The sequence below is a fragment of the Mytilus edulis genome, chromosome 4 (assembly GCF_963676685.1).
Source record: "Mytilus edulis chromosome 4, xbMytEdul2.2, whole genome shotgun sequence".
Lineage (NCBI taxonomy): Eukaryota > Metazoa > Mollusca > Bivalvia > Mytilida > Mytilidae > Mytilus > Mytilus edulis.
In genome coordinates this window covers 90,634,077-90,657,462 of record NC_092347.1, presented here as the reverse complement: position 1 = coordinate 90,657,462, position 23,386 = coordinate 90,634,077, and the positions used below count along the sequence as shown (strand labels likewise).

The window sequence follows — 23,386 nt, the reverse complement described above, 5'->3', positions numbered from 1 at the left end:
GAAGATAGATATTAACACAAAACTTTTTTTTTTAAACAAAGGATTGAACAACAATGTGCGAATAACAAATTATCTGAATTATGCTTTGATATAATTATATGATTCCGTAGTCGTGTATGATATTGTTTTAATCAGTTCCAGTTGTTGTTTAAGTTTTTAAACGTTTATTACATTTGATAGATTTCCAAGAATATTGATCAACTCTGAAGACACACTTGACAACATTCGAATTCTGTACCGCTCAATATTATGATGAAGATTAAAGTTAATCGAACGATTTATCATATGTTAAAACTTTAATGTTACTCTTGCTCTCAATATGATTTGTGTAACGTTGTGTCAGCAAAATTCATGTATGCTATTTACTAAATTATAAGTCTTAGATACACCTATAAGAAAGTTAAGCTGAATGGGTACACCAAGATATGATTGTAAATGCAGAATGACTTTTATCAATAATATAGGAAAGGGCTTATCCACAGTGTGGCAACGGAACTGTACGGTTTTCTAATAATTTGGTCATTCGGGAGACTGCCAAGCGGTGCTCCGACATTTGCAAAATAACAAGTTGCTTGATGGAAACTTTGACGAACTCTTATGTTACTATATAACGTTTCTGCTTCAAAATTTGATAGCTAAAACATTCTTTATGTAAATATGAACAAATAAAATAATAAGAAAGATATATGCATCAAAACGTTTTCCTTAGAATGGTGGAGCTCCGTGTAAAACGATCAAAATTGTCACACAACAGCGATCAAAAATGTCAAATAACCATCGAAAAATCAATGTTTGCTACCTGAATTTTCACATGTACCTTTTCTGATATATATTCTTACCTGTCTGAAAGTTTCAAAGCCATTGTCCCAGTAGAAATCCAAATATATTCATTTTCTCCATGTCGAATATTTTTTATTGACTGTACAATCGCTTGCAAGTTTACTGTAATATCACTCGGAGCCTCCTTGTACAATCACTTGGAGCTTTCCTGTAGAATTGCTTGGCAAAATTTATTAAATACATTGCAAATGCGTTGTATTGGTTGTTTCTTGCTGTCCTATTATATAATACTAGAACACACCCGTGATATCGCAGGTCCGTGACTGGTATATAACTATGAGTATGACTTATTTTAGTATTGGTATTGTCATCTGATAAAATCATGCCGATTATAACATGTATTATAAGGTGCACAGTTTTCTCTGCTTTCAAAATCTTTCTGTTTGAACCCGTCGACCTGGAACCTTTCAATTATTAGTAATATTAATAATTTGGAAAACAAAAGGGCCTGGAATGAAGTAGTTTTTACTCAACAGTATACAGCAAAATTCTAAATACACTGTTTGGTGGTGCGCCTGTCAGATGCGGAACGCACAGATAAGGTAACAGGTAACAGGTGAATATACTATTGGTATCGGTGTCGGATTCGATCCGGAACTTCTTAATTATTGGCAATATTAATTACGTGGAAAACAAATGGGCCTAGAGTGGTGTAATTTTTAATCAACACCATTGTACTATATTAGTTATATATAAAGTTGAATTCTTTGATTCATCGTTTTTACGTGATGACGGCTGACAAATTGGACCTCGTAATTTTAGTATTATAGATATGGTATTTGAAGTGAAAATAAGCATATAACCAGTCATTTTGACAATTAAGATTCTTGTTTTTAAACTTCCAATAGGGAACATACTTTTTATAATTGTATAAATAAACCAATTTTTCAAGACGTTTCGGCCATTGACCTTCTTCAGTTCTTTATTTTTCCTCTCAACTACATGGCTGACATTTTGTTTTCAATCATTGAAAAGATTAAGATTCTATCAAGGAACTCTTTCAAGGTGACTATATCAGAGACAAAAACAAAATGTATGCAATAGATATAATAAAGAAGGTGTGTTATGATTGCCAAAGAGCAGCTATAGGTCACCGTACAGTCGTCAACAATGATCAAATGCCATACCGCATAGCATGCCAAGAAATTGCCTCCGTTGAAATTCTGCAAACACCCCATAGAGCAAATTACATGGATGATTAATATTGACCATTCGGTATATGGTCGTGTTCTAAGCGACACGTACATGAAGGTCATAAATTAATTTCTTGAATGAAATCAAATGTTTAGCTACTAATGACTGCCGTAGGAGGTCGACCGGAATTTTTAGCGAGGATTTCTTAGCATGTCAGTTATAAATTAAATGCCCCGAAATAACAATGTAAAACTAGAAAACTAACGGCTTATTTATGTACAAAAAATGAACGAAAAACAAATATGTAACACATATAAACAAACAACCACTGAATAAGTATACAAGACAAAATGAAAAGGACAGTAAAAAATATGTTAAGAATCTAATCTAAAATAAAAATGAAAATAATCCTCGTACAAAATAAATATTTATATATACCGAAAAGGTGACTAGATTCTCTTGAAGGGTAATTAGCATATTTTGAATTTTACTTATTATATTATTTACCAGCAATTTGAAAAAAATTAATAAATACATATTTGAACAATACAACAAAGAATTTTTCACCAAAGGACCGGGATATTGTATCAAGGAATTCGAATGTGGAATGGTGGTAGCTTACCACTGATCCAAGAAAAGACACGTATATGTCAATAAACATGATATTAAAATAAGAAGATCTGGTATAATTTCAAATGAGATGTCTGTTTATTACAAGCTAAAGCTACTGGTAGAAAGAGCTCTAGTAAAATAAAATTTTATCAAGGATGGGAGAGGACTTAATATCTGAAAGACAGAGAAAACACAAAATCCTTCAACATGATTTTTTTTATATCAATGTCACGATTCAGGAACTTTTCAATATTCCCAACTATAGCATCCGACAAATGAACGAAACAGTTGGTTTATTAAACCACATTTATATCATCAATATAAAAATAAGGAGATGTGATATGATTGTCAAAGTTAAAAAAATAAATGGATTTAAGCAATTATAGTCGGCTATAAAAGGTCCCGACATGAAAAATAAGAATCAATGCGTTTCGAATTTACTATGACTGACGGCCTAATTCATAATAAAACAATTTACGAAAAACATATATGACAGACATGAACCAACGACAACAACTGAACTACGAGCTCTTGACTTGAAACAGGTATATAAAGAATTTGGCAGGGTTAAAAATGTCTGTGTGCTCTCATTTCTCCCCAAAATTAGCACAGCAGAAGACCAAACTAACAAAATCAGATGAATGATCGGATCAGCATACTATCATTGACGATATTAGACCATGTGCGGATCCCGTCTTTCTGCAAAAGGGGATCCAAACCACGGAACATCCTGAAACGTACAAAAATTTTTAAAAAATCGGGAAAATGGGGTTTCAACCGCTAATGCAGGCTGCATCCATTCAAATAAAAGCTTCAAACATCATTAACATTTTTGAGTGTGCAATTTAGGTTTTAAAAAAATGATAACAATACCAAATAACTAACTGTTATTAAATCGTAACAGAAAAAGGAGAGAAAAATCATGCCAGACATATATTGTATTGGATTGCAGTAGTTTTAATAAATATTTATATGACAAAAGTATCATGGAATACATAAACTGATCATGAATGTGGCAGAAGAGATAGTAGTAAGCATTATCCACTTAAGAGTTATAATTAGTCATATGCCACTAGAAACTACAGCAAAATGCAATGAGTGTGTAGGAAAAAGTAATACCTTAGACTAGCTTGCTTGCTAGCCGTACCGTGAAGTCATAACAAGGTAAAGTAACTATGTTACCCTCCTTTCGGGGTAGTCTAGTTGGCAAAACGATGAAAAGAAAAGCTCCAAGCGATTGTACAGGAAGGCTCCGAGTGATATTACAGTAAACTTGCAAGCGATTGTACAGTCAATAAAAATACCCGACATGGAGAAAATGAATATATTTGGATTTCTACTGGGACAATGGCTTTGAAACTTTCAGACAGGTAAGAATATATATCAGAAAAGGTACATGTGAAAATTCAGGTAGCAAACATTGATTTTTCGATGTTTATTTGACATTTTGATCGCTGTTGTGTGACAATTTTGATCGTTTTACACGGAGCTCCACCATTCTAAGGTTCATATTTACATAAAGAATGTTTTAGCTATCAAATTTTGAAGCAGAAACGTTATATAGTAACATAAGAGTTCGTCAAAGTTTCCATCAAGCAACTTGTTATTTTGCAAATGTCGGAGCACCGCTTGACAGTCTCCCGAATGACCAAATTATTAGAAAACCGTACAGTTCCGTTCCCACACTGTGTTATCAGTGAAATTACCATAAGTATGAATAAGCATGGTACATGTGTTTGATTTGTTGCATATAATTTGTTTAAGGTATATAGTGCGGACAAAAATTCTGATCTGATACACATAATGTTTTGAAATATTTATTATTCATTTTAGAAAGACCGAAAAACAAATTGAAACAACACGTTAATAATTTCATATATCCGAAAATAAACTCATCATAGATACCAGGACTAAATTTTATATATACGTCACACTCGCGTTTCGTCTTCCAAAGACTCATCAGTGACGCCCGTATCATTTTCGATGTTAAGTTTCGACTTTCCACTATATATATATTGGCCTACAACATCACGCAAGAATTACTCTTTTTGAAATACTTTTTCGAACCATAAGAAAAACAACAGTTTATAAATCAACTGAGCGTTATATGATAAATGCAAAAAATATTTAGTAACAAATAAGTAAGCCAAGATTAAAAGAATAAAAAAAAAATAATACTGTTGGTAAAATATTGGTACATTTGTATAATGTTATTTGGTTGATCTACACATATTCTCAGTGATTGATATAATCTTGCAGTTCATGTTAAGTTATGGGCATAGAAAACTCTAGAGGAAAGAACCGAATACAAGATAATATCTATACGTTTCAGAAACCAAAATGTGGACTACTATGCACAATGCAATGCACAAGAGCTCACTGGATAAAGTGCGCAGTTGTTTCTTATACAACTACTCTGGAGCTCATAAAATTAAGCATTATAATCAACATTATTGTCATCCGAGATATATAATCTTATTTTTACCATTGTAATGAAAAAGTAAGCACAGACATACCAATACACTTGATTGTTATACGATGATGATTGATGTACCCATATTTTGACTTTTATTTATTGTGTCTGTTTAGTTTACGCATCAATGTAAATATAACGGAATTTGATGAGACTGTCATCAAAGTGAAATGGTTAGCGCTATAAAACCAGGTTTAATCCACCATTTTTTACAATTGAAAATGCCTGTACTAAGTCAGGAATATGACAGTTCTTGTCCATTCGTTTTTGATGCGTTTTTATTTGATTTTGCCATGTGATTATGGACTTGCCGAATTGATTTTCCTCTAAGTTCGGTATTTTTGTGATCTTACTATTTGACCTATTTGACCTTTCCCTTAAAAATCGATAAAGCGAAGGAGTGTTCCATCAACATGATCCCATGGTAATGCTTATGGTTTTTTTTTAATGTTTTCTCGTACTCATCAACCCAAAATGCATACATGTAATACCAATATTAAAATATGAATATAAAAAACAAATCCACATTTTGGTACTTATGGGTGGGAGAGGGGGGAACTTCTCATCAACCCAAACAGGCAATAAGCAATAAGTATTGCCTGACCAAAACATAGCCCTTAAACCAACCACCACTTGGATATTGAAAGAATGAGGATGTATCACATGTACTTCCGCCAAAGATATCAACCAATGAGGTTATACACATATCCTCAGTGATTGATATAATCTTGCATCCAGTTCATGTTAAGTTATGGGCATAGAAAACTCTATAATCCATACAGCTTATTTGCAGGCCAATCTCAAATTACACCACTAGCAAGGCTTTCTCCGAAGTAATAGTATTCCCAATACTCAAAACAAAAATATCTTTTAACACTTTTATTAAATATTATTCCTTAATTACTTTAAAACACTTCTAAAAATTTCAAGATACATGTACACAGTTCTGTATAAATACTTCATAATCCAATAAATTCTCATGAATTTGACCACATAGACTTTTAAAGTTCGAGTTAAGGCAATGAAATCATATAAAAATGAACATTGTCATTTTTAAGGTTCATCATAACCTTTTGGCTAAAATGGCCGTATTTACACCCCAAATTTTACTCTGAGTACAGACTAACCTATACACCTGCAACAGTTTTAAGGGATGGCAGGAACTAGATATATAAATTCTAAATGCATTTTATGTTACAGAAAATTATAAACTTTTCTAGATTTTGCTATCCATTTTTTTTCGTTCCTGCAGAAGGTGCAAAAATTAACTAAGTAGTGAAAACGATTGAGAAGCTCCTCTCATATAATCAATGTTGTGAGTAGTATTGATTTAAATGGACAATAGATGGACAATAGACACCTGTAAACAATAGGTGATTTAACAGGTTTAAACTGTGTAACTGAGTGGACCGTATCAAATGAAACTCGGGTGTTTGTTTATTTTGCTATCTTCTGCAGACTGGAAAAAAATTAACATCAAAATCCAGTTAAGTTTTTAATTTTCTGAAACGTAGACTTCATATAACTTTTATATATCTAGTTCCTGCCATGTCTTAAAACTTTCCTGAATGTACCAGTTTGTCTGTACTCATAGTAATTTTGGAGGCAACATGTAAGCACGGCCATATTTTTCAATTCCTTATGATGAACCTTAATAACATCTTTGGCATATGGAAAGCTTGTAAGCAAAGGAACTTCACCTCCAAGTGTAACCTATGCTGGCTTGTCTCTTTCTTTACTGCTGTTGAATCAAACACACATTTTACTTCCTAATCAGGAACATTGACAATTGTATTTCCACTTGATTCTTCACAACTCTGCTGAAAATATATTAACCAATAACAAGCTGTTTATTTGTACTTAAGACAGCAGAAGTCACACTTCGAAAAGGAAAAATCCCTTTGCCTACAATCCACGTGGAAAAACCACTAGGGAATCAGTGTCCCTCGAACAGTAGACAAAGAAATTTAAATTAAAAAATTTAACCATAAATAAAATTTCAGTATACATTTGTACTAGTATACAAAATCATTCAACATATATATTTATTAAACAAAACAAAAAATGGTACAATCATTATTTAATCTGCCAAGACAACAGATTTATGTGACACATTTTAACACATCAATGCAATTATATATACATCCACATGAAATTACGGACAAGTTATTAGAATTACTTAATAGGTTCATTTGACCATAAAGCTGCTTCCATCAATTATTATTATTTTTTTTTTGTTGTTTTTTTTTTAATACCGTGCCATATTGACTTCTTTTGCCTTTCTCAACACAGACATACATAATTTAGTGTTAATATATCCGTATTTTTACCATTCATTCTATTCAATTTTATGAACAATCAAACAGACCGCTGAACGCTGACCTCGACGAAGACACCTCATAATTCAATACACATCACTCCGGTAAATATAATTAATTGCATAACAGTGTGGTCGACAGTAAAACGTTTGTAGGTTGTAACTTGTTTGTCAACGGCTATGATTTTATGCTCACCCAGTCTGTCAGAGGCCTTCCAGTGGGGATTGAAATATTCACTTGTTACACATTCCGATACATAAAATGAAACTTTCTTTTTACAAAGCTTGAAAGGAATTTGTTTTAAATATTTATTATAATCATCACATACAACCGTGTCATTTATAAGAATAATAATGTTCAGAGATGATATTATTTAATAATAATAAAAAAAAATAGGTTTATCCATTGTTAAAAAAACTATTAAGTTGATGGGGTTAATTCACAAAATATCTCATTGATTAAGAGCACAACTACTTCTACGGTGTGATCATTTTAGAATGGCCTACTATTTATTCAATGCGTATACATGTGGGTTTTGTTTGTGAAGAGTTCTGGATAATTAAAAAATCATTTGATTTCTTTGTTTAATACCATAAAACGATTCATTCTTTCTGATATTTGTCACTTTGCCTTATCTTCAAGTCCAACACAATTTCTCACGTTTCTTATAAAACTTATATTCTTGTGATGTATTCTTTTGTTGAAAAACAAATGTATAGATATAGATAGATATAGGAAGATGTGGTATGAGTGCCAACGAGACAACTCTCCTCCCAAGAAATAATTCATAGAAGTAAACCATTATAGGTCAAGGTACGACCTGCAACACGGAGCCTTGGCTCACACCGAACAGCAAGTTATAGAGGGCCCCAAAACTACTAGTGTAAAACCATTCAAACGGGAAAACCAACGAGAAACGAAAAACACATATGAACTACATAACCAGACGACATCATGCATTGTAACTTTTAAAGCCAATTAAGTAAAAAAAAAAAATCTGAAAGAACGTGCGATATCATATTAGGAAAATTGATGGTCAAACCATAACAAAAAATCAAGTAAAGAATTTTAAGTATTCAACCTTTATAGCTTGCTGTTCGGTGTGAGCCAAGACTCCGTGTTGAAGGCCATTTTTATTTATTTTCAAATTACAAAGGTAATTCCTGATTAGTATTTTTAATCATTTTATTTAGGCGTTAAGAACCTTTGGTGACCTCACAGTTTAAATGTATATGATAAGTACGTCGTGAGTAGTGGGCATTACAGACGAACGTTCACCTAATTTTCCCCAGTCAATGAATGGCCATAGCTACACTGTTATGAATTTCATTCTAACAATAATACCAAGTGACATGTCACACTAAATTATTTCACTTTCTCAATATTTCTTTTCTTTTCTAACAAAGTCTTTAAAAAGCATTTTTATCAGTATGTACGATGTAATTATCAATGAAAAGTGCACAACACTCAAAAGAAACAAAAGAAACTTTTTACGCTATAAACAATTTATTATTCTCCTTTCAATTACAGGTTCCCAAATTGGCCAGAACCCCCACTTCCACATATATTTTATATAGCGATAGCACTTTGTCCTGCGTTTACGGCATAACAAATATCTGACCACCTGGGTTGATAATAACTACCGGCCAAGGTCCAAATCCCAAAACATTTTGCCACCAAGGTCAAACATTACTATCTAGTTCTATCAAGAAGCCGTCAAGGCATATATAAATGACCACCAAGGTCTTGACGCCCCAAAGGGTAGTATTTTTAATTTAATATTGCCATCAAGGCAAATGTAAAAAATTATAAAAATGACCACCTAGGTCTATTGCCACAAAGGCATATAAAAATGACCACCTAGGTCTATTGCCACCAAGGCATATATAAATGACCACCTAGATCTTTTGCCACCAAGGCATATATAAATGACCACCAAGGTATTAAAGCCACCAAGGCTATATTGCCACCAAGGCAAATGAAAGTAAAAGTTAAAGAATATAGTTACTTTGCCGACAACACGTGAAGCACGACCTTCCCACAGCTTGGATATTGAAAGAATGAGGATGTATCACATGTACTTCCGCCAAAGATATCAACCAATGAGGTTATATAATACTTGTCAGTTTTTAATTTAGAATGAACCAAAGATGCGCAAACTTGTTATTTCAATGAATGTACTTATAAATGAAATACACTTGATATATTTATGTCATCTTATTACCATACATGTTCTTTAATAAAAAAAAATACATCACCATTCAACTTTTATAACAAAACAATAAAACGATGACCTTTCCGAATGTTGTGAAATATATAGGTCAACGATGTTTAAAAGTGTTTTAATCTTAAATAGATAAATAACAAATATAGTTATAAATGACACTAATGAAATAACCAGAAATAAGCAATTTGAATACCAGTGAATGTGTATAAATACTTCAATAATGAGGAATTTCTCTCATACTGAATTAAACATGTACAATGCATAGCAAATGTCACTAATAGGTATTATTTTTCAACAGACCACGATGACAATAACGAGTAAAACAATAGCAACCAATAATTGATGACAATAGTTTTCTATCATGGTGGTTAACCTTGTTTAAATAGAACCCACTATTACACATGTTAATCATTGTCAAATGTCTATTTTATAACTGATTATAACAAAACGTTTGGTCAGAGATTATGATATATAAAGCACAACAATCAAAAAGTACCACAAGGAACACACCACCATAGAAAGACACAAAGGTAAAATGTATGTTTCGTGTTGGTTTTTAACATAATGATTTTTCATTTTTGGTACCCGTATATGTCGCATTTGTTTCTTTTTAAATAAGTTTCATGAACTTTTGACGCCAGGATAAGTTTTACCTTCTTATATATTTTCAACTTACTCTGTCATCCTGATTGGCCAATATTTTGAAATTTCAAATACATTATCATTAGTTGATCAGAAATGCATATCGTTTCAGAACCACTAACCATGCTACCAATAGTATTGATTTGTTTAGCCCTTGTTGGAATTGTGGCATCGGAGGCCGGAGAAAAAGGATATAGTCCCAAATATAACCTGAAAACATACGGAAATCCATTTGGACCAGGTAATATTGGTAGTATTGGATTTCAAGGAAATGGTGGATTCGGATATCCGATTTATGGCAGATTAGGTTATGGATATGGGGGATATTCCAACAACGCTTTTGGTTACGGTTCACCATTAAACATTGGCGGATATGCTGGATACAATGGATATAGTGTACAAAGTGGATATCCTGGAAACGGGTTTATGAACGGAAGGGGTTTGAATGGATTCAGTGGAAATGGAAATCACGGTGTTCACGGTAAAGGAATCGGAGCTTCCATGGGTTATGGATACAGTCGAGGAATTGTTGGAAATAACAATTTAAATGGTTATGGGGCGTATGGTATCAACGGGGCATCCGGTCTTAACAATTATGGATCTTATGGTATTGGTGGTTTGAATGGTTTTGGATCTTATGGTATTGGTGGTTTGAATGGTTTTGGATCATATGGTGGTTTAAATGGCTTTGGATCATATGGTATTGGTGGTATAAAAGGTTTTGGCTTCAACGGTGGACTCATAAATGGAAGACAAGGTCTAAATGGATTAAGCAGTTTCGGTAAATTTGGAGGTAAGTAATCGTAAATCTCCAAATAAAAATAATAATCGTAAATCTCCAAATAAAAATAACAATTGTTATATTATTGTTCGTTTCTGTGTGTGTTGCATTTTAACGTTGAGTCGTTTGTGTTTTCTCTTATTTTTGAGATATTGAGATCAGACGTGGCACGGTACTTGTCTATCCCAAATTCATGTATTTGGTTTTCATGTTATATTTGTTATTCTCGTGGTGTTTTGTCTGATGCTTGGTCCGTTTCTGTGTGTGTTACGTTTCGGTGTTATGTCGTTGTTCTCCTCTTATATTTAATGCGTTTCCCTCGGTTTTAGTTTGTTACCCCGATTTTGTTTTTTGTCCCTGGATTTATGAGTTTTGAACAGCGGTATACTACTGTTGCCTTTATTTGAATACGAAATTTTATACATATGATATAATTACAATTGTCAAATTGTTACCTGAGAGGGAGATTCATACAAAATTGCATTCATAAAAAATGACTGATATAAATTAAATCCCAATTCATGAATATGAATGGAGTACATCGTAAAACAGAGTATGCCACATAATGAATAATTACAAAATTATTTGAAATGGTAATAAAAGGTCCAATATTTTGTGATAACATTACATTAATTGCTTGTACTTTACACTATTTTGACATTAGCAATATATTTTTACACTAAAACTATATCATCAACGTAATATATAAAAAATGAACATTGATTTGAAAGATTAGAAGAATTTAAATAAATTTTGAAATAGTCGTTTCCAATAAACCTTTTTTTTCCTGTCTTATTTGAAAGTGATTTAAATAACTTTGATACCGATGTTCTGAATCAAACATTTAATACTAAAGGGACAAAAAGGAGAAGTACGGAAAAATTAGAAAAGGTATGAACAGCCGAAATAAACATAAAACTGAGCATTTAACGGAATGTACATTTAACTTAATCTTTGGAGAATGAACTGCTCTTCCTTCAATAATGTAATGCAATCACCTTATTATTTCAATATTGTTTTCGTCATTTTAGGTAAAACAGGAACATATTAGCATCCAAGAAGTCCATGAAGAATTGACGTCGATGTTATACCATTTGTTTTTATACTGTTTTTAATAAAAAATGAATACAAACTGTATCTCTTTTTTTATATATATATATATATATAATAACATTTAAAGAAAATATAGAGATATAAGCAATTCAATAAGTAAAGATTCGTAGAATAATTACTACGACCAAAAAAGGTGAAAACATATTCAACAAAACATTCCAGAGAAAAAACATTCAACATAAATCATAGAGATGAAGTTGCTCATCTTGGTGAGGATTTACTTTATACATATGTGGCTGACTACATACGAAGAACATGTAGAATTATGAGGAAAGAAAAGATGTCAGCAGTAAGCTTTTTTCAACTGATTTTTTTATAGTTCGTTCTTAGAGGGGGCAAGGGGGTCCCAATAACAGCAAAACAGCAAATTGATTTGGCTTATAACAGATAACAAGGAATTAAAATGGACAAAAACAGATAACAGTAAATGAAATATTAAAATAAGTCGGGTCATTGACAGATCCAGTATTTCTTATAACGGGTATAATCCTTTGTAATGAATTCAATTTTCTATGAACATGTTCTTAAAATTATGTATCTAGAATGTGTTTACTACTCAGTATATTTTCATACGCTCGTTTACGGGACGTATTATGGAAAACTGTTGTCCGTCTGTCGTCAACATGTCAAACATTAACTCCAACACTCTTCAACCATTTTGCATAAAACTTTGGAAAAATGTTTATATCTATTGACGTGAGCTCCCCTTCGTTTTTTTTTTTTATAAATTTCAGATTTAAATTTTTTGAGTAATGGGGTTTTATTTAATAAAAATGGTTGTTTTTTCTGTTTTCTGATAATATCTCATAAATCCTTTCACAAATTTGCACGGAATTTTAGTGAATTGTTTATATCTATTGACATGAGCTCCCTTTCAATTTTTATAAGATTGAGATTTTACGTTATAGCTTTTGTTGTAAGCGCCCTTTCTATTTTCATTAATTTTAGATTTTATGTTATTGAGTTGAGGGGTTTTATTCATTAAAAAAGAGGGTATTTTCCAGTTTTCGGTCAATAACTCAAAAATGTTTTCAGCAGTTCTCATAAAACTTTGGTGTATTGTTTATATATATTGACTGAAGCTCTCTTTAAATTTTTAAATATCAGATATGACATAAGGAAGTAATCGAATATTTCAAAAAGGGCGACGGGCGTATCATGCGCTCATAGAGTAGCTGTTTATTTGTTATAGAATACTTTTTTCAGCATTTATTTTTAAACAGTTATAGAAACTCACACATGCTTATAATTTAAATAGTGTGTAATAAAATTGAGAATGGAAATGAGGAATATGTCAAAGAAAAAAAATGATATCTAGTAAAAATTCAAGGGCAGTTATGGTATCAAAGCAGGTCCAATTGACATATAGTTCTTGTGTTTGTTGCTACTAAAAAATGACTTAAAAGAGTTTGAAAATATATATTCGCATTTTGACTTTTTTTAAATGCCCATTTAATGAGGTGTGTGAATTTTTCTTAATAAGACTATGAGGCAAAGTGGTATATAGGGTAGAAAAATCAAAAAGCACCAATTATAAGCATGCAATTTATCAAGTACCTCGAACCAATTTTTGACACTCCAAAAGTAATTTATTCCACTATTTTCATAGGCTCAATTTGAACAATTTTTTTTATCAGGCTTTTGATTGCACCAAGTGTACTAGTAAGTAGAATACATAGTTTAGTAGGGGAACAATGGCTTGAAGACAAAATAAATCTTTGTTTGTGATGAGCTATGTGCAGCTTCGGAACCTAGTACTGTACATGGTTGGAACTGTCATTGTACAAAGTGTTTGGTTCTGCTTGAAAAGAATCACAGAACTGAGTCAATGTACCATATTAAATAAAAGGTTAACTGTTTGTAAGGACCTAGTCCTTAATTGAGATTCTTGTCAGATATTCCTGGCCATATGTTTTCCTGTTTGTCATATTAAGAATTGCTCTGATTTAATATGTTGGTACGGGAAACAAGGAACATTATCCTCATACAAAAAAATAAGATAATTCTAAATACATGTTCCAAAAAATGGAATTTATTACAAAGGATAATCTTAAGATATACTGGAATTGTCCTGGACCTCACTTCTGTGATGGGTATATGTTAATGGAATCCTTCTCCGAATACGGGACCAACTTATTAGTAGTGGTAGACCCCAATGTCCAATGATCTTTAATTTCCACCGAAAATTTGCTGTAAAAAAATGCTAACATTCCAATTTTCAATAACAGTTAACAGCAAATTACATTATCACAATAACAGATAACAAAAAAACTAAAAGCCCAATAACAGCTAACAAAGAATAAGACAATAACAGCTAACAGCAAATATATTTTCAGAATAACAGATTACAAAGAATTAAATTGCCCCATAACAACATAACAGTTAAACCCCTTGCCCCCCCCCCCCCTCTTCTTACACCACAGTCTCAGGTTAGTGGGAAATTTGGGATCTCGCTTACATGTTTAACCCGCCACATGCTCTATGCATGTGCCTGTCTCAAGTAGGGAGTCTGATATTCAGTTGTTGTCCTTTGTGTTACACATTTGTTTGTCGTTCATTTTTGTACATAAAAAAGGCCGTTAGTTTTCTCGTTTGAACTGTTTTATATTGTCATATCGGGGCCTTTTATAGCTGACTATGCGGTATGGGCTTTGCTCATTGTTTAAGGTCGTACGGTGACCTATAGTTGTTAATGGCTGTGTCATTTTGGACTCTTGTGGACAGTTGTCTCATTGGCAATCATACCACATCTTCTTTTATTATATTAACTGTTTCTGTTGTATCCTTTATCTCTATTTCGATTGGATAAATGCGTTCAACATAGTCACTAAATTGTGAATAATGTAGTGAGAGAACATCATCTAAATAAAGGAAAGTACAGTTAAAGGATATTGCTAACTTTTTATATTTCTTCCGAAGAAGTTCCTGTATGAAGTCAGCCTCATAATAATAAAGGAACATGTCGGGAAGAAGAGGGGCACTTTTAGTTCTCATAGGAACGGCGATTGTGTTTTGAAAAATTAGTCCTCCAAACGTAACAAATATGAAATCAATCAATTTTATAATGTCAGTTTCAGAGACTTTTTGATTGAATCAGTGATTATTTACAAAGTCGGATTTATCCCTCCCTTAAACAAGATACTTGTATCTACGTCGCCCATACTTTTTTTAGAACATATTCGTTGTCAACTTGAAAACAGAAAATGATAATCTTCAACAAACTCTAGATGGCGTCCGTAACATTTCCGAAGAGATGTCTCGATTTCACTATGTTGATCCCTTGTTTAAAAAGCTTCCTTGTAAGCAGCAAAACTCCATCAAGAAAAACACTTTTGAAAATGCAAATTCTGGAAGTTCATATGACCTTTGATTTATATAATCCTTATGCAGAAAAAAGTAAAATAACAGAATTCCCTAACTCCAAAGAAAATTCAAAATATCAAATGGCAAAATCGTAAAAAAAAACTGTCATTTCCAGGCAATCGATCGATCAATGTTGGTACATATAAATAGAAAGATGACAATTCGGAAGCTGGAATCATCTATGGTGTATTGTTCGCAAACCATTCTCATTGCCGATTTCTATTAAAAAAATCCTTCAGAAAATCAGTGAATTGTGTTAGATTGACACAATTAATAAACATATGATCTAAATCTTCTCTATTTGTGGACACACTGGATAAGTGTCATTATCAGACATGTTACATTTTAAAAGTTTTACTTTCGTAAACAACGTTTTATGAAATACTTGAAAATTAAGTTCCCTGCATTCACAAGCAAGATATGTAAATTTGAAGAAAAAAATATAACACTTTGAAAGTTCTAATTCTGTATACTTTTCGATCCAATAAAATTCTGATACAGGCGATTTTCCAACAAGTTTTATTAAGAGATTATTAAATGTTCGAGTACTTTGTGACATAGGAACTTCTTTATCTTCAACAGAAATAGAAAAACAATCTACAGTTATTTCAAAATTCTTAACTGGATTGATATTTTCATTGATAAAATGTACCCATTGAAGAGGTAAACTGACAAGCACAATTTTTTAAAATTTGCAGACATCATCATATTTCAGATCAGCATCTTTCTCAAATAAAATTTTATTAATTGCAATAGTTTTCAGAAAACCAAGAATTACTTTACACGTTTAATGTTTAACCTTGGTTATTCCTGATAAAATGAAAGGTTTATAATTTAGCAATTTACATTTTGTTAACACAAGGGTTAAAACATAATGGTATCTCGTGATCATTATTTTCATTAGCTTCAATGACAACATAACTCTTCAATTTGCTCCATGTGAGCAACATTTCACGCACGAAAAAAGAAAGCTTTGAATACGAGGACTGTTTCAATTCGCAAAGTAAAATATCTTTTTTTAGATTCATATATTCTATTTTGGAAAAGAAAGCAAATATTTTTCCATAGAGAAAAGTTATCCGAATTCAATAATCTACTAAGAAATTTAACCTAAAGGCAAACATTTTGAGCATTGTGTCTGGAAAATGCAAACCTTTAGATTTTTCTAAAAATAATTGTATTATATGCTCACGATGAGTTTTAAAATTCAATAAAAAATCAATACATATTTTCTTTATTTGTAAATAGTACGTAGAAGGCACAGTATACCATAATTTTGACATCAGAAGAGATGATATAACAGCAAAGCTACCATGAAGTAAAATATTTCTCTGTTTCATAAAAACAGAAGTAATGGCGTTGATTTTTTCTCCCAGTTTAAGATATTGAATTTTTTTCTTGAAATTTTCCGACCCAAGCTCCTAAAACTTCAATTACGTTCTCCCATATCTTAATACCGAACCGCTCAATGTCATTTTGTAACACACAACCATTTCCTAAAATAAGAATTTAAGATGTTTCTGTATTGATTTTAGCACCTTTAGCACTGCTGTAGATTTTTAGAATATAGAAAAAAAATAACAGGTCACTTCCTTTTTGCTTAGGAAAAGGTGTCATCTGCATGCTGGAAAATAGTAGAATAAATATTTGTGCAAGGTATTGTTATACCAGTAATTTCTGTGTTTTGTAAAATTGTTTGTCCTAATGTTTCTTATAGTGTATAGGGTCGAACTTAAAGGACATCCTTATTCTATTCCGTTATTATAGCTGAAACATTGGATGAAATGTCCATTACACTTAACAGAACTTCTAAAAGAGGGACGAAAGATACCAAAGGGACAGTCAAACTCATAAATCTAAAACAAACTGAGAACGTCATGGCTAAAAATGAAAAAGACAAACAGAAAAACAATAGTACACATGACACAACATAGAAAACTAAAGAATAAACAACACGAACCCCACCAAAAACTAGGGGTGATCTCAGGTGCTCCGGAAGGGTAAGCAAATCCTGCTCCACATGTGGCACCCGTCGTGTTGCTTATGTGATTACAAATCCGGTAAATAGTCTAATTCGGTAGGTCACATTCATGAAAGGGAAGGGGATTGTAGTTACGACGTAAGGAACATATCCGATATCATTTGTGAAACGGTTATTCCATAACGGTCAACCAACTCGTGATGGCGTCCGTAAAATTTACGCAGGGATGATTTCAACTTCACCATTTGGAACTCTTGGTTTAATAGCTTCCTTGTGAGCAGCAACCCTCTATCAAGAAAATCATGATAGGAAATGCAAGCACGGGAATATCGTATTAATTGGGAGATATATACCCCGTATGCAGGTGCTGCTGGAATGTTGCTACTTAGAAATGGAAAGTTCACAATTGGAAAGCTGAAATCATCTCTTTTGTCGTAAAGTTTTGTTTTCAACCGACCCTCATTGTCAATTTCTAGATTTAAGTCAAGATATGAAGCTGACTTAACTGTATCTGTAGTATCCTTTATCTCCAATTCGATGGGATAGATGCGTTCCACATAGTCACCAAATTTTGAATTGTTTAGTGAAAGAACGTCATCTATATAGCGGAAAGTAGAGTTAAAGGATATTGCTAACTTCTTATCTTTCTTCCTAAGAAGTTCCTGCATGAAGTCAGCCTCATAATAATAAAGAAACAAGTCGGCAAGTAGAGGGGCACAATTTGTTCCCATATTGGGATGCCGAAAGTCTGTTGAAAAACACGTCCTCCGAACGTTACAAATATGTTGTCAATCAAGAAATCAAGCATCTTGATAATATCGGTTTCAGAGAATTTTTTGTTTGAATCAGAGTTATTCTTTACAAAGTATGATTTATCCCTCCCTAAGACAAGATACTTGTATCTACGTTGGCCATTCTTTTTTATGAAGCAAAGTAATACCAACTCTTTCAATTTGTATTTTAGTTTGGAATGTGGAATACTTGTGTACATTTCTAACATTCGTGTAAATTTTTTAATCCATTTTTGTCTTTCATTTTTTGCTGGTGTGTTTTGTATATGCGACCTTTTGTATTTCTTTGGTTCTTATAACGTGACTCTGTACTTTTAAAGATCCCGTCAGTATGATATTGTTCTTTTTTATATCATTATGATATATTTCTATTATGAGTTACAAAATACGTTGAACCACAAACGTCAAAATTATGCAATCGCGTATTGGAATGAACTATTTGTGGATTCTTATAAATTCTATAAAACTTTTGGACTATTTTAAATATCGGTCTATTTCTGAAATTAATTCTTTTATACTTTTGATTTTTTTACCCTGTATGCTAACATTGCCTAAATTGTTTGTATATGTTCCGGACCATATGAGTATTTGGTCCATACGCGTATGGTCATGACCATATGGGTGTATACTCATATGGTCGGGGTAATTAACACTCTGTTACAGTTTACTTTTAATACTTTTAAACTCTTCATACGGTATGACCGTTCATTAAAAAAACGCTATCATATAGGTTATTTTATTATTATATTATACTAAAAAGATAAGCTAAATAAGAATTAGAAGTTTCACATAGTTAATTTTACTTACTTGCAAAACTATAATATATGATTTTATACCGATAGTCATTACCGATTTGTTATAACGCGTGAATGGGTATATGTCGACTTAAAGCGATGAATTCCCAAAATTTAAACTGTTTTAAGTAACATAGATTATTTAAGTTGTGAATATGGTGTATTGCAGTAATGTTACGATATTTGAGATCTAGAGCTACTTAAAAACACCGTAGACATATCAGAATGGCCCAAGACCTCGGTATCTCTGTACACAGCTACAAAAAGGCTAGCTTTTCACTCGCAAACAAAAGGTGTAAATGAAAAGGATCGTGCACAACCAAGACTTGCAAATGCAAAAAAGCTATGCTACCGTGTGGAAGTAAATGTCACCCCAAGCCTACATACAAGAATGTAATTAGCGATGAAAACTAACTATGGCATCAATATTTAATTTTTACTTAGTATTTGAATTATAAAATAATACATTGTCATGTAACCATCATTGATTGTTTAGATAAATTTTTGTATTATGGAAACTTTTATAATGTAATTTAAAAAAAATATACCTATATGGTCCAAATACTCATATGGTCCGGCCCGTTAATAACCAAACGAGTATTATACTCATATGGTCATGACCATATGCGTATGGTCCAAAAATCATATGGTCCGGAACATATATACACTGAACGACAAATATATGTGACGTGTAAAATTTTCTAACGTCAGACACGCGAATCAATGAATGTGTTTTTAGATAGATGTTTTTGTGTTCTGTTAAATTGTTCCTTTTAAAATTGTTACACAATGATGACTGCTGTACCCATATTTTTACTATTTTATTTATTATGTCTGTTCAGTTCAAGCATCATAGTAAATAAAACCGAATTTGATGAGACTGTCATCAAAGTGAGAGGGTTAGCGCTATAAAACCAGGTTTAACCAACCATTTTCTACATTTGAAAATGCCTGTACCAAGTCAGGAATATGACAGTTCTTGACCATTTGTTTTTGATGTGTTTTGTTATTTGATTTTGCCATTGGAATATGGACTTTCCGATTGCATTTTCCTCTAAGTTCAGTATTTTTGTTATTTTACTTTTTTCTAAACTTTTCTCCGAAACCAAATTTTCTAAAACACTTAATTAAAAAATCATGACTTACTCGTTCAAAGGCCTTTTCTTGGTCCGTTTTAAGATATAAGCTTCCAACTCTTCTTTATCAATTAAATTGATAACATTTGTGTATTACTTATGATCTTTGTCGATCAATGTTTTTTTCTGTCTCTTAGCCATCATTCCGTCTAAAATCTTGTAATCAACATTATCTAATGTGATTGGACTGTAAAAATTTTATCGTTTTTGTCGCCTTTCTTTTTAAAAATCAAATTTATTACGCTATGTCTCATTGAACGTGACAACTGACGTTCACATAGTAACTACTTAGACCACTCGGCTACCGAGGCCTCTAGTGAAAGTACATCATATTTGTAGCAAAAACTGAAGTCAAAGGATGATGCTCAAATGAAAGAAAAGTATCTAAACCACGTTTTCCCGAATTGTTTTGTTGTATTGATAAATGAATGGGATACTATCATCTTCGCCATGAGACAAAACATTTCAATAATCATCACTAGAGTGTCATGAACACGAAGACATTTGTATATGTGCGAGTTTTTTACTTTCCCGATGTACAACAATAACGGTTTCATTTAAAACGTTGATCTAAAAATATTATATAATGTTTTTGGGTAGTGTGACTTAATCAAATTTCAAAATGAAGACATTTCACTGTTTTAAAAAGCGTCGAATTAAATGTCAGAAATTCTAAAACATAAATGTAAGACAGAATAAAAAAAATAAATAAATGTTATGAAACAATGTTAACAAATGTACATAATGTAATTTGTTTGATGTATGATATCAATAAATTAAACAATGAAAAACTATGGAACGCCACAGCTGTCTTATGTGTAACTCTGATATCACTTAATGATATTTTGTCTCTACTTAATATGGTTTTGAAATTACGTAATGATGTTTTAATATAACTCAATATGGAAGAGTCATTACTTAATGATATTTCGATATTACACGATATGGTTTCGTATTGACTTGATATAGTTTTGTCATTACTCAATACGGTTTTGTCATTACTAGATGTGGTTTCACCATTATTTAATATAGTTGTGTCATTAGTCAATGTGGTTTTAACATTACTTGATGTGTATGTGACTTAACGTAATGAAGTTGTTTCATTACATGATGTGGTTTTGTTATTTCGTAACGATGATTTGTCTATTCTTCATATGGTTTTAACATTACGTAATGATGTTTCCAAATTTGACGATTTTACACTACTTGATGTGTTTGTTTCATTATTTGATGTGGTCAGAGTCATATAATACAAGAGATTGGCAACTCGTCGAAATCCCGTAATATCACACGGCCAGATTTAAACCTCGCAAGATCTCTTTGGGTAATGGAGTCATTATCAAAGTATTAAAAGCACTCGAAGTAAGGGTGAATGTTTAAGCATAAATTATAACTGTTTCGGTGTTAAATTTAACATAATTAATTAAATAATTAGAGTTCATACATAATTATTTATTTCAATGTCATTTTAATTTTGATTTGTATTATTTGTATTATTGAAAAAGAAACATAATTTGATATTGAATTAAAAATAAAAACGATATTAAATAATAAGCACTTAATAAATTGTATCAGGGTTTATTTTATTTGATAGCTTCATAATGGGTTTCTATCAAATATACACCTGTCTCGGAGACATAATTTCACAGTGTGACATGTATATTAGGCTAGATTCGATGGTCAGGTAAATCACAACCTGTTAAAAGGAGTTTTATTTGACACCTGGTACACAAGAAGTTGTTACTACACCACAGGTGTCCACACTCTTTCTGAAAATGGGCAGAATCAATTTGCGCCAATTGCAGTTTTGAAAAGGTATTAATTGCGCCACTCTCTTTTATTTTGATGGTATTAATTGCGCCACATTTACCTGTTAATATTTTTTACCTATATCATACCTGTACATGTTTTACCTACCACATGTCCCCATTCAAATTTATTGATCTTCAAAAAAAAAGGGGGGGCTGGATCCGCCAATGGGAAGGTGTTTACAAAAGGTAAACGGACAGAAAGTCACAGGACATAAAGTCACAAATTTGGTAGGACAAAAAGTCACAAATAATCTGTTGACAATTGTTTGTATATATAAGAGAAATATCTTTAAATATTTACTTTTTAATACATGTATTCATATTAAAGTTTAATAAATGTGTCATTATATTTGAAAAATGAAGATTTTTGAAATTTTAATCATGCAAAAGAAAGATTTCTTGGCAGCATGAAGCCATTTAAGTGCCAAACCAGTTTGACACTTTGTTTTTTTAACAATTGTTTGATCATCTTTGATATGTTTTTGATAATTTGAGTTTACAAAGTTGGTTTATATACAATAGTTTAAGAATAGAAATAAGCAATTTTTGTTCAAAGAAAATAATCAGAAAAAATAAATTGTGACTTTTTGTCCTGTGACTTTCTGAAACTGTCATACATTCATACGATAAGAGTATTGGAATAACTGCATGAACTGAAATCAGAAAAGTAAAGACAAGAGGAAACAATTTATCAAAATATCAAGATTGGAGAATGATGGGGTGCTAAAATAAATAAAGAATAGAGAATAATGGGCAACATTTATAAAGAAAAGAGGAATATATTGGGAATGTGTACATGTCCATGGTATACAAATATATGCCCTGCTGATCTTGTTTTAACAAGATAACATTTGGAATTAATACAGGCTCATTAAATTGCATATTTATTCGATAATTTCAAAGTTTTATGAAAAAAAGGTAATTCTCGCATAGCTGGATTTGGGTCATGTGGGTATCAATGTGAAAAAAATAAATCACCTTTGATGGTATTTTATGAAAACACTATTTGATCAAAATATACGAAAATAGTATCATTTTAACGGGATAACAATCGGGAGTAAAATAACACTATAAAATTGCATATATAATCGTAAATTTCTAAGTTTTATGAAGAAAAAAAATGGTGGGCCACACCGGTTCTACAGCAATAAAGAGGGGAAGCTGAATGGACCAAATTTAAATTGGTCTGCATTTGATTATTATCATCATCTTTGCACATTATAGTATAAACAAATTGGTAGAACTAGTTCGATGTATCTTTTGAATATACTTACATGCTTTGGCTGTGAAAACAATCGACATAAACGAGAAAACAAATCTGTAAGCGTATCGTCTCTCTTAACAACAATGGCGGAATTTTCTCTTTATCA

General features: G+C 31.9%; 1 protein-coding gene across 1 annotated transcript; it reads left to right on the top strand.

The window, feature by feature from the left end:
• The first annotated feature begins 10,038 nt into the window (after positions 1-10,038).
• On the top strand, positions 10,039-11,047 carry LOC139521598 (keratin-associated protein 19-2-like). The gene is made up of 2 exons (XM_071315076.1): positions 10,039-10,134; positions 10,359-11,047. Exon 2 carries the CDS (start codon positions 10,370-10,372, stop codon positions 11,045-11,047), a length of 678 nt encoding a protein of 225 aa, XP_071171177.1. The 5' UTR covers positions 10,039-10,134; positions 10,359-10,369.
• The last annotated feature ends 12,339 nt before the right edge of the window (positions 11,048-23,386 follow it).

Bases quoted from the DNA above. Each gene is read 5' to 3' on its own strand.
- LOC139521598 (XM_071315076.1), top strand. From the start codon at position 10,370: ATGCTACCAATAGTATTGATTTGTTTAGCCCTTGTTGGAATTGTGGCA.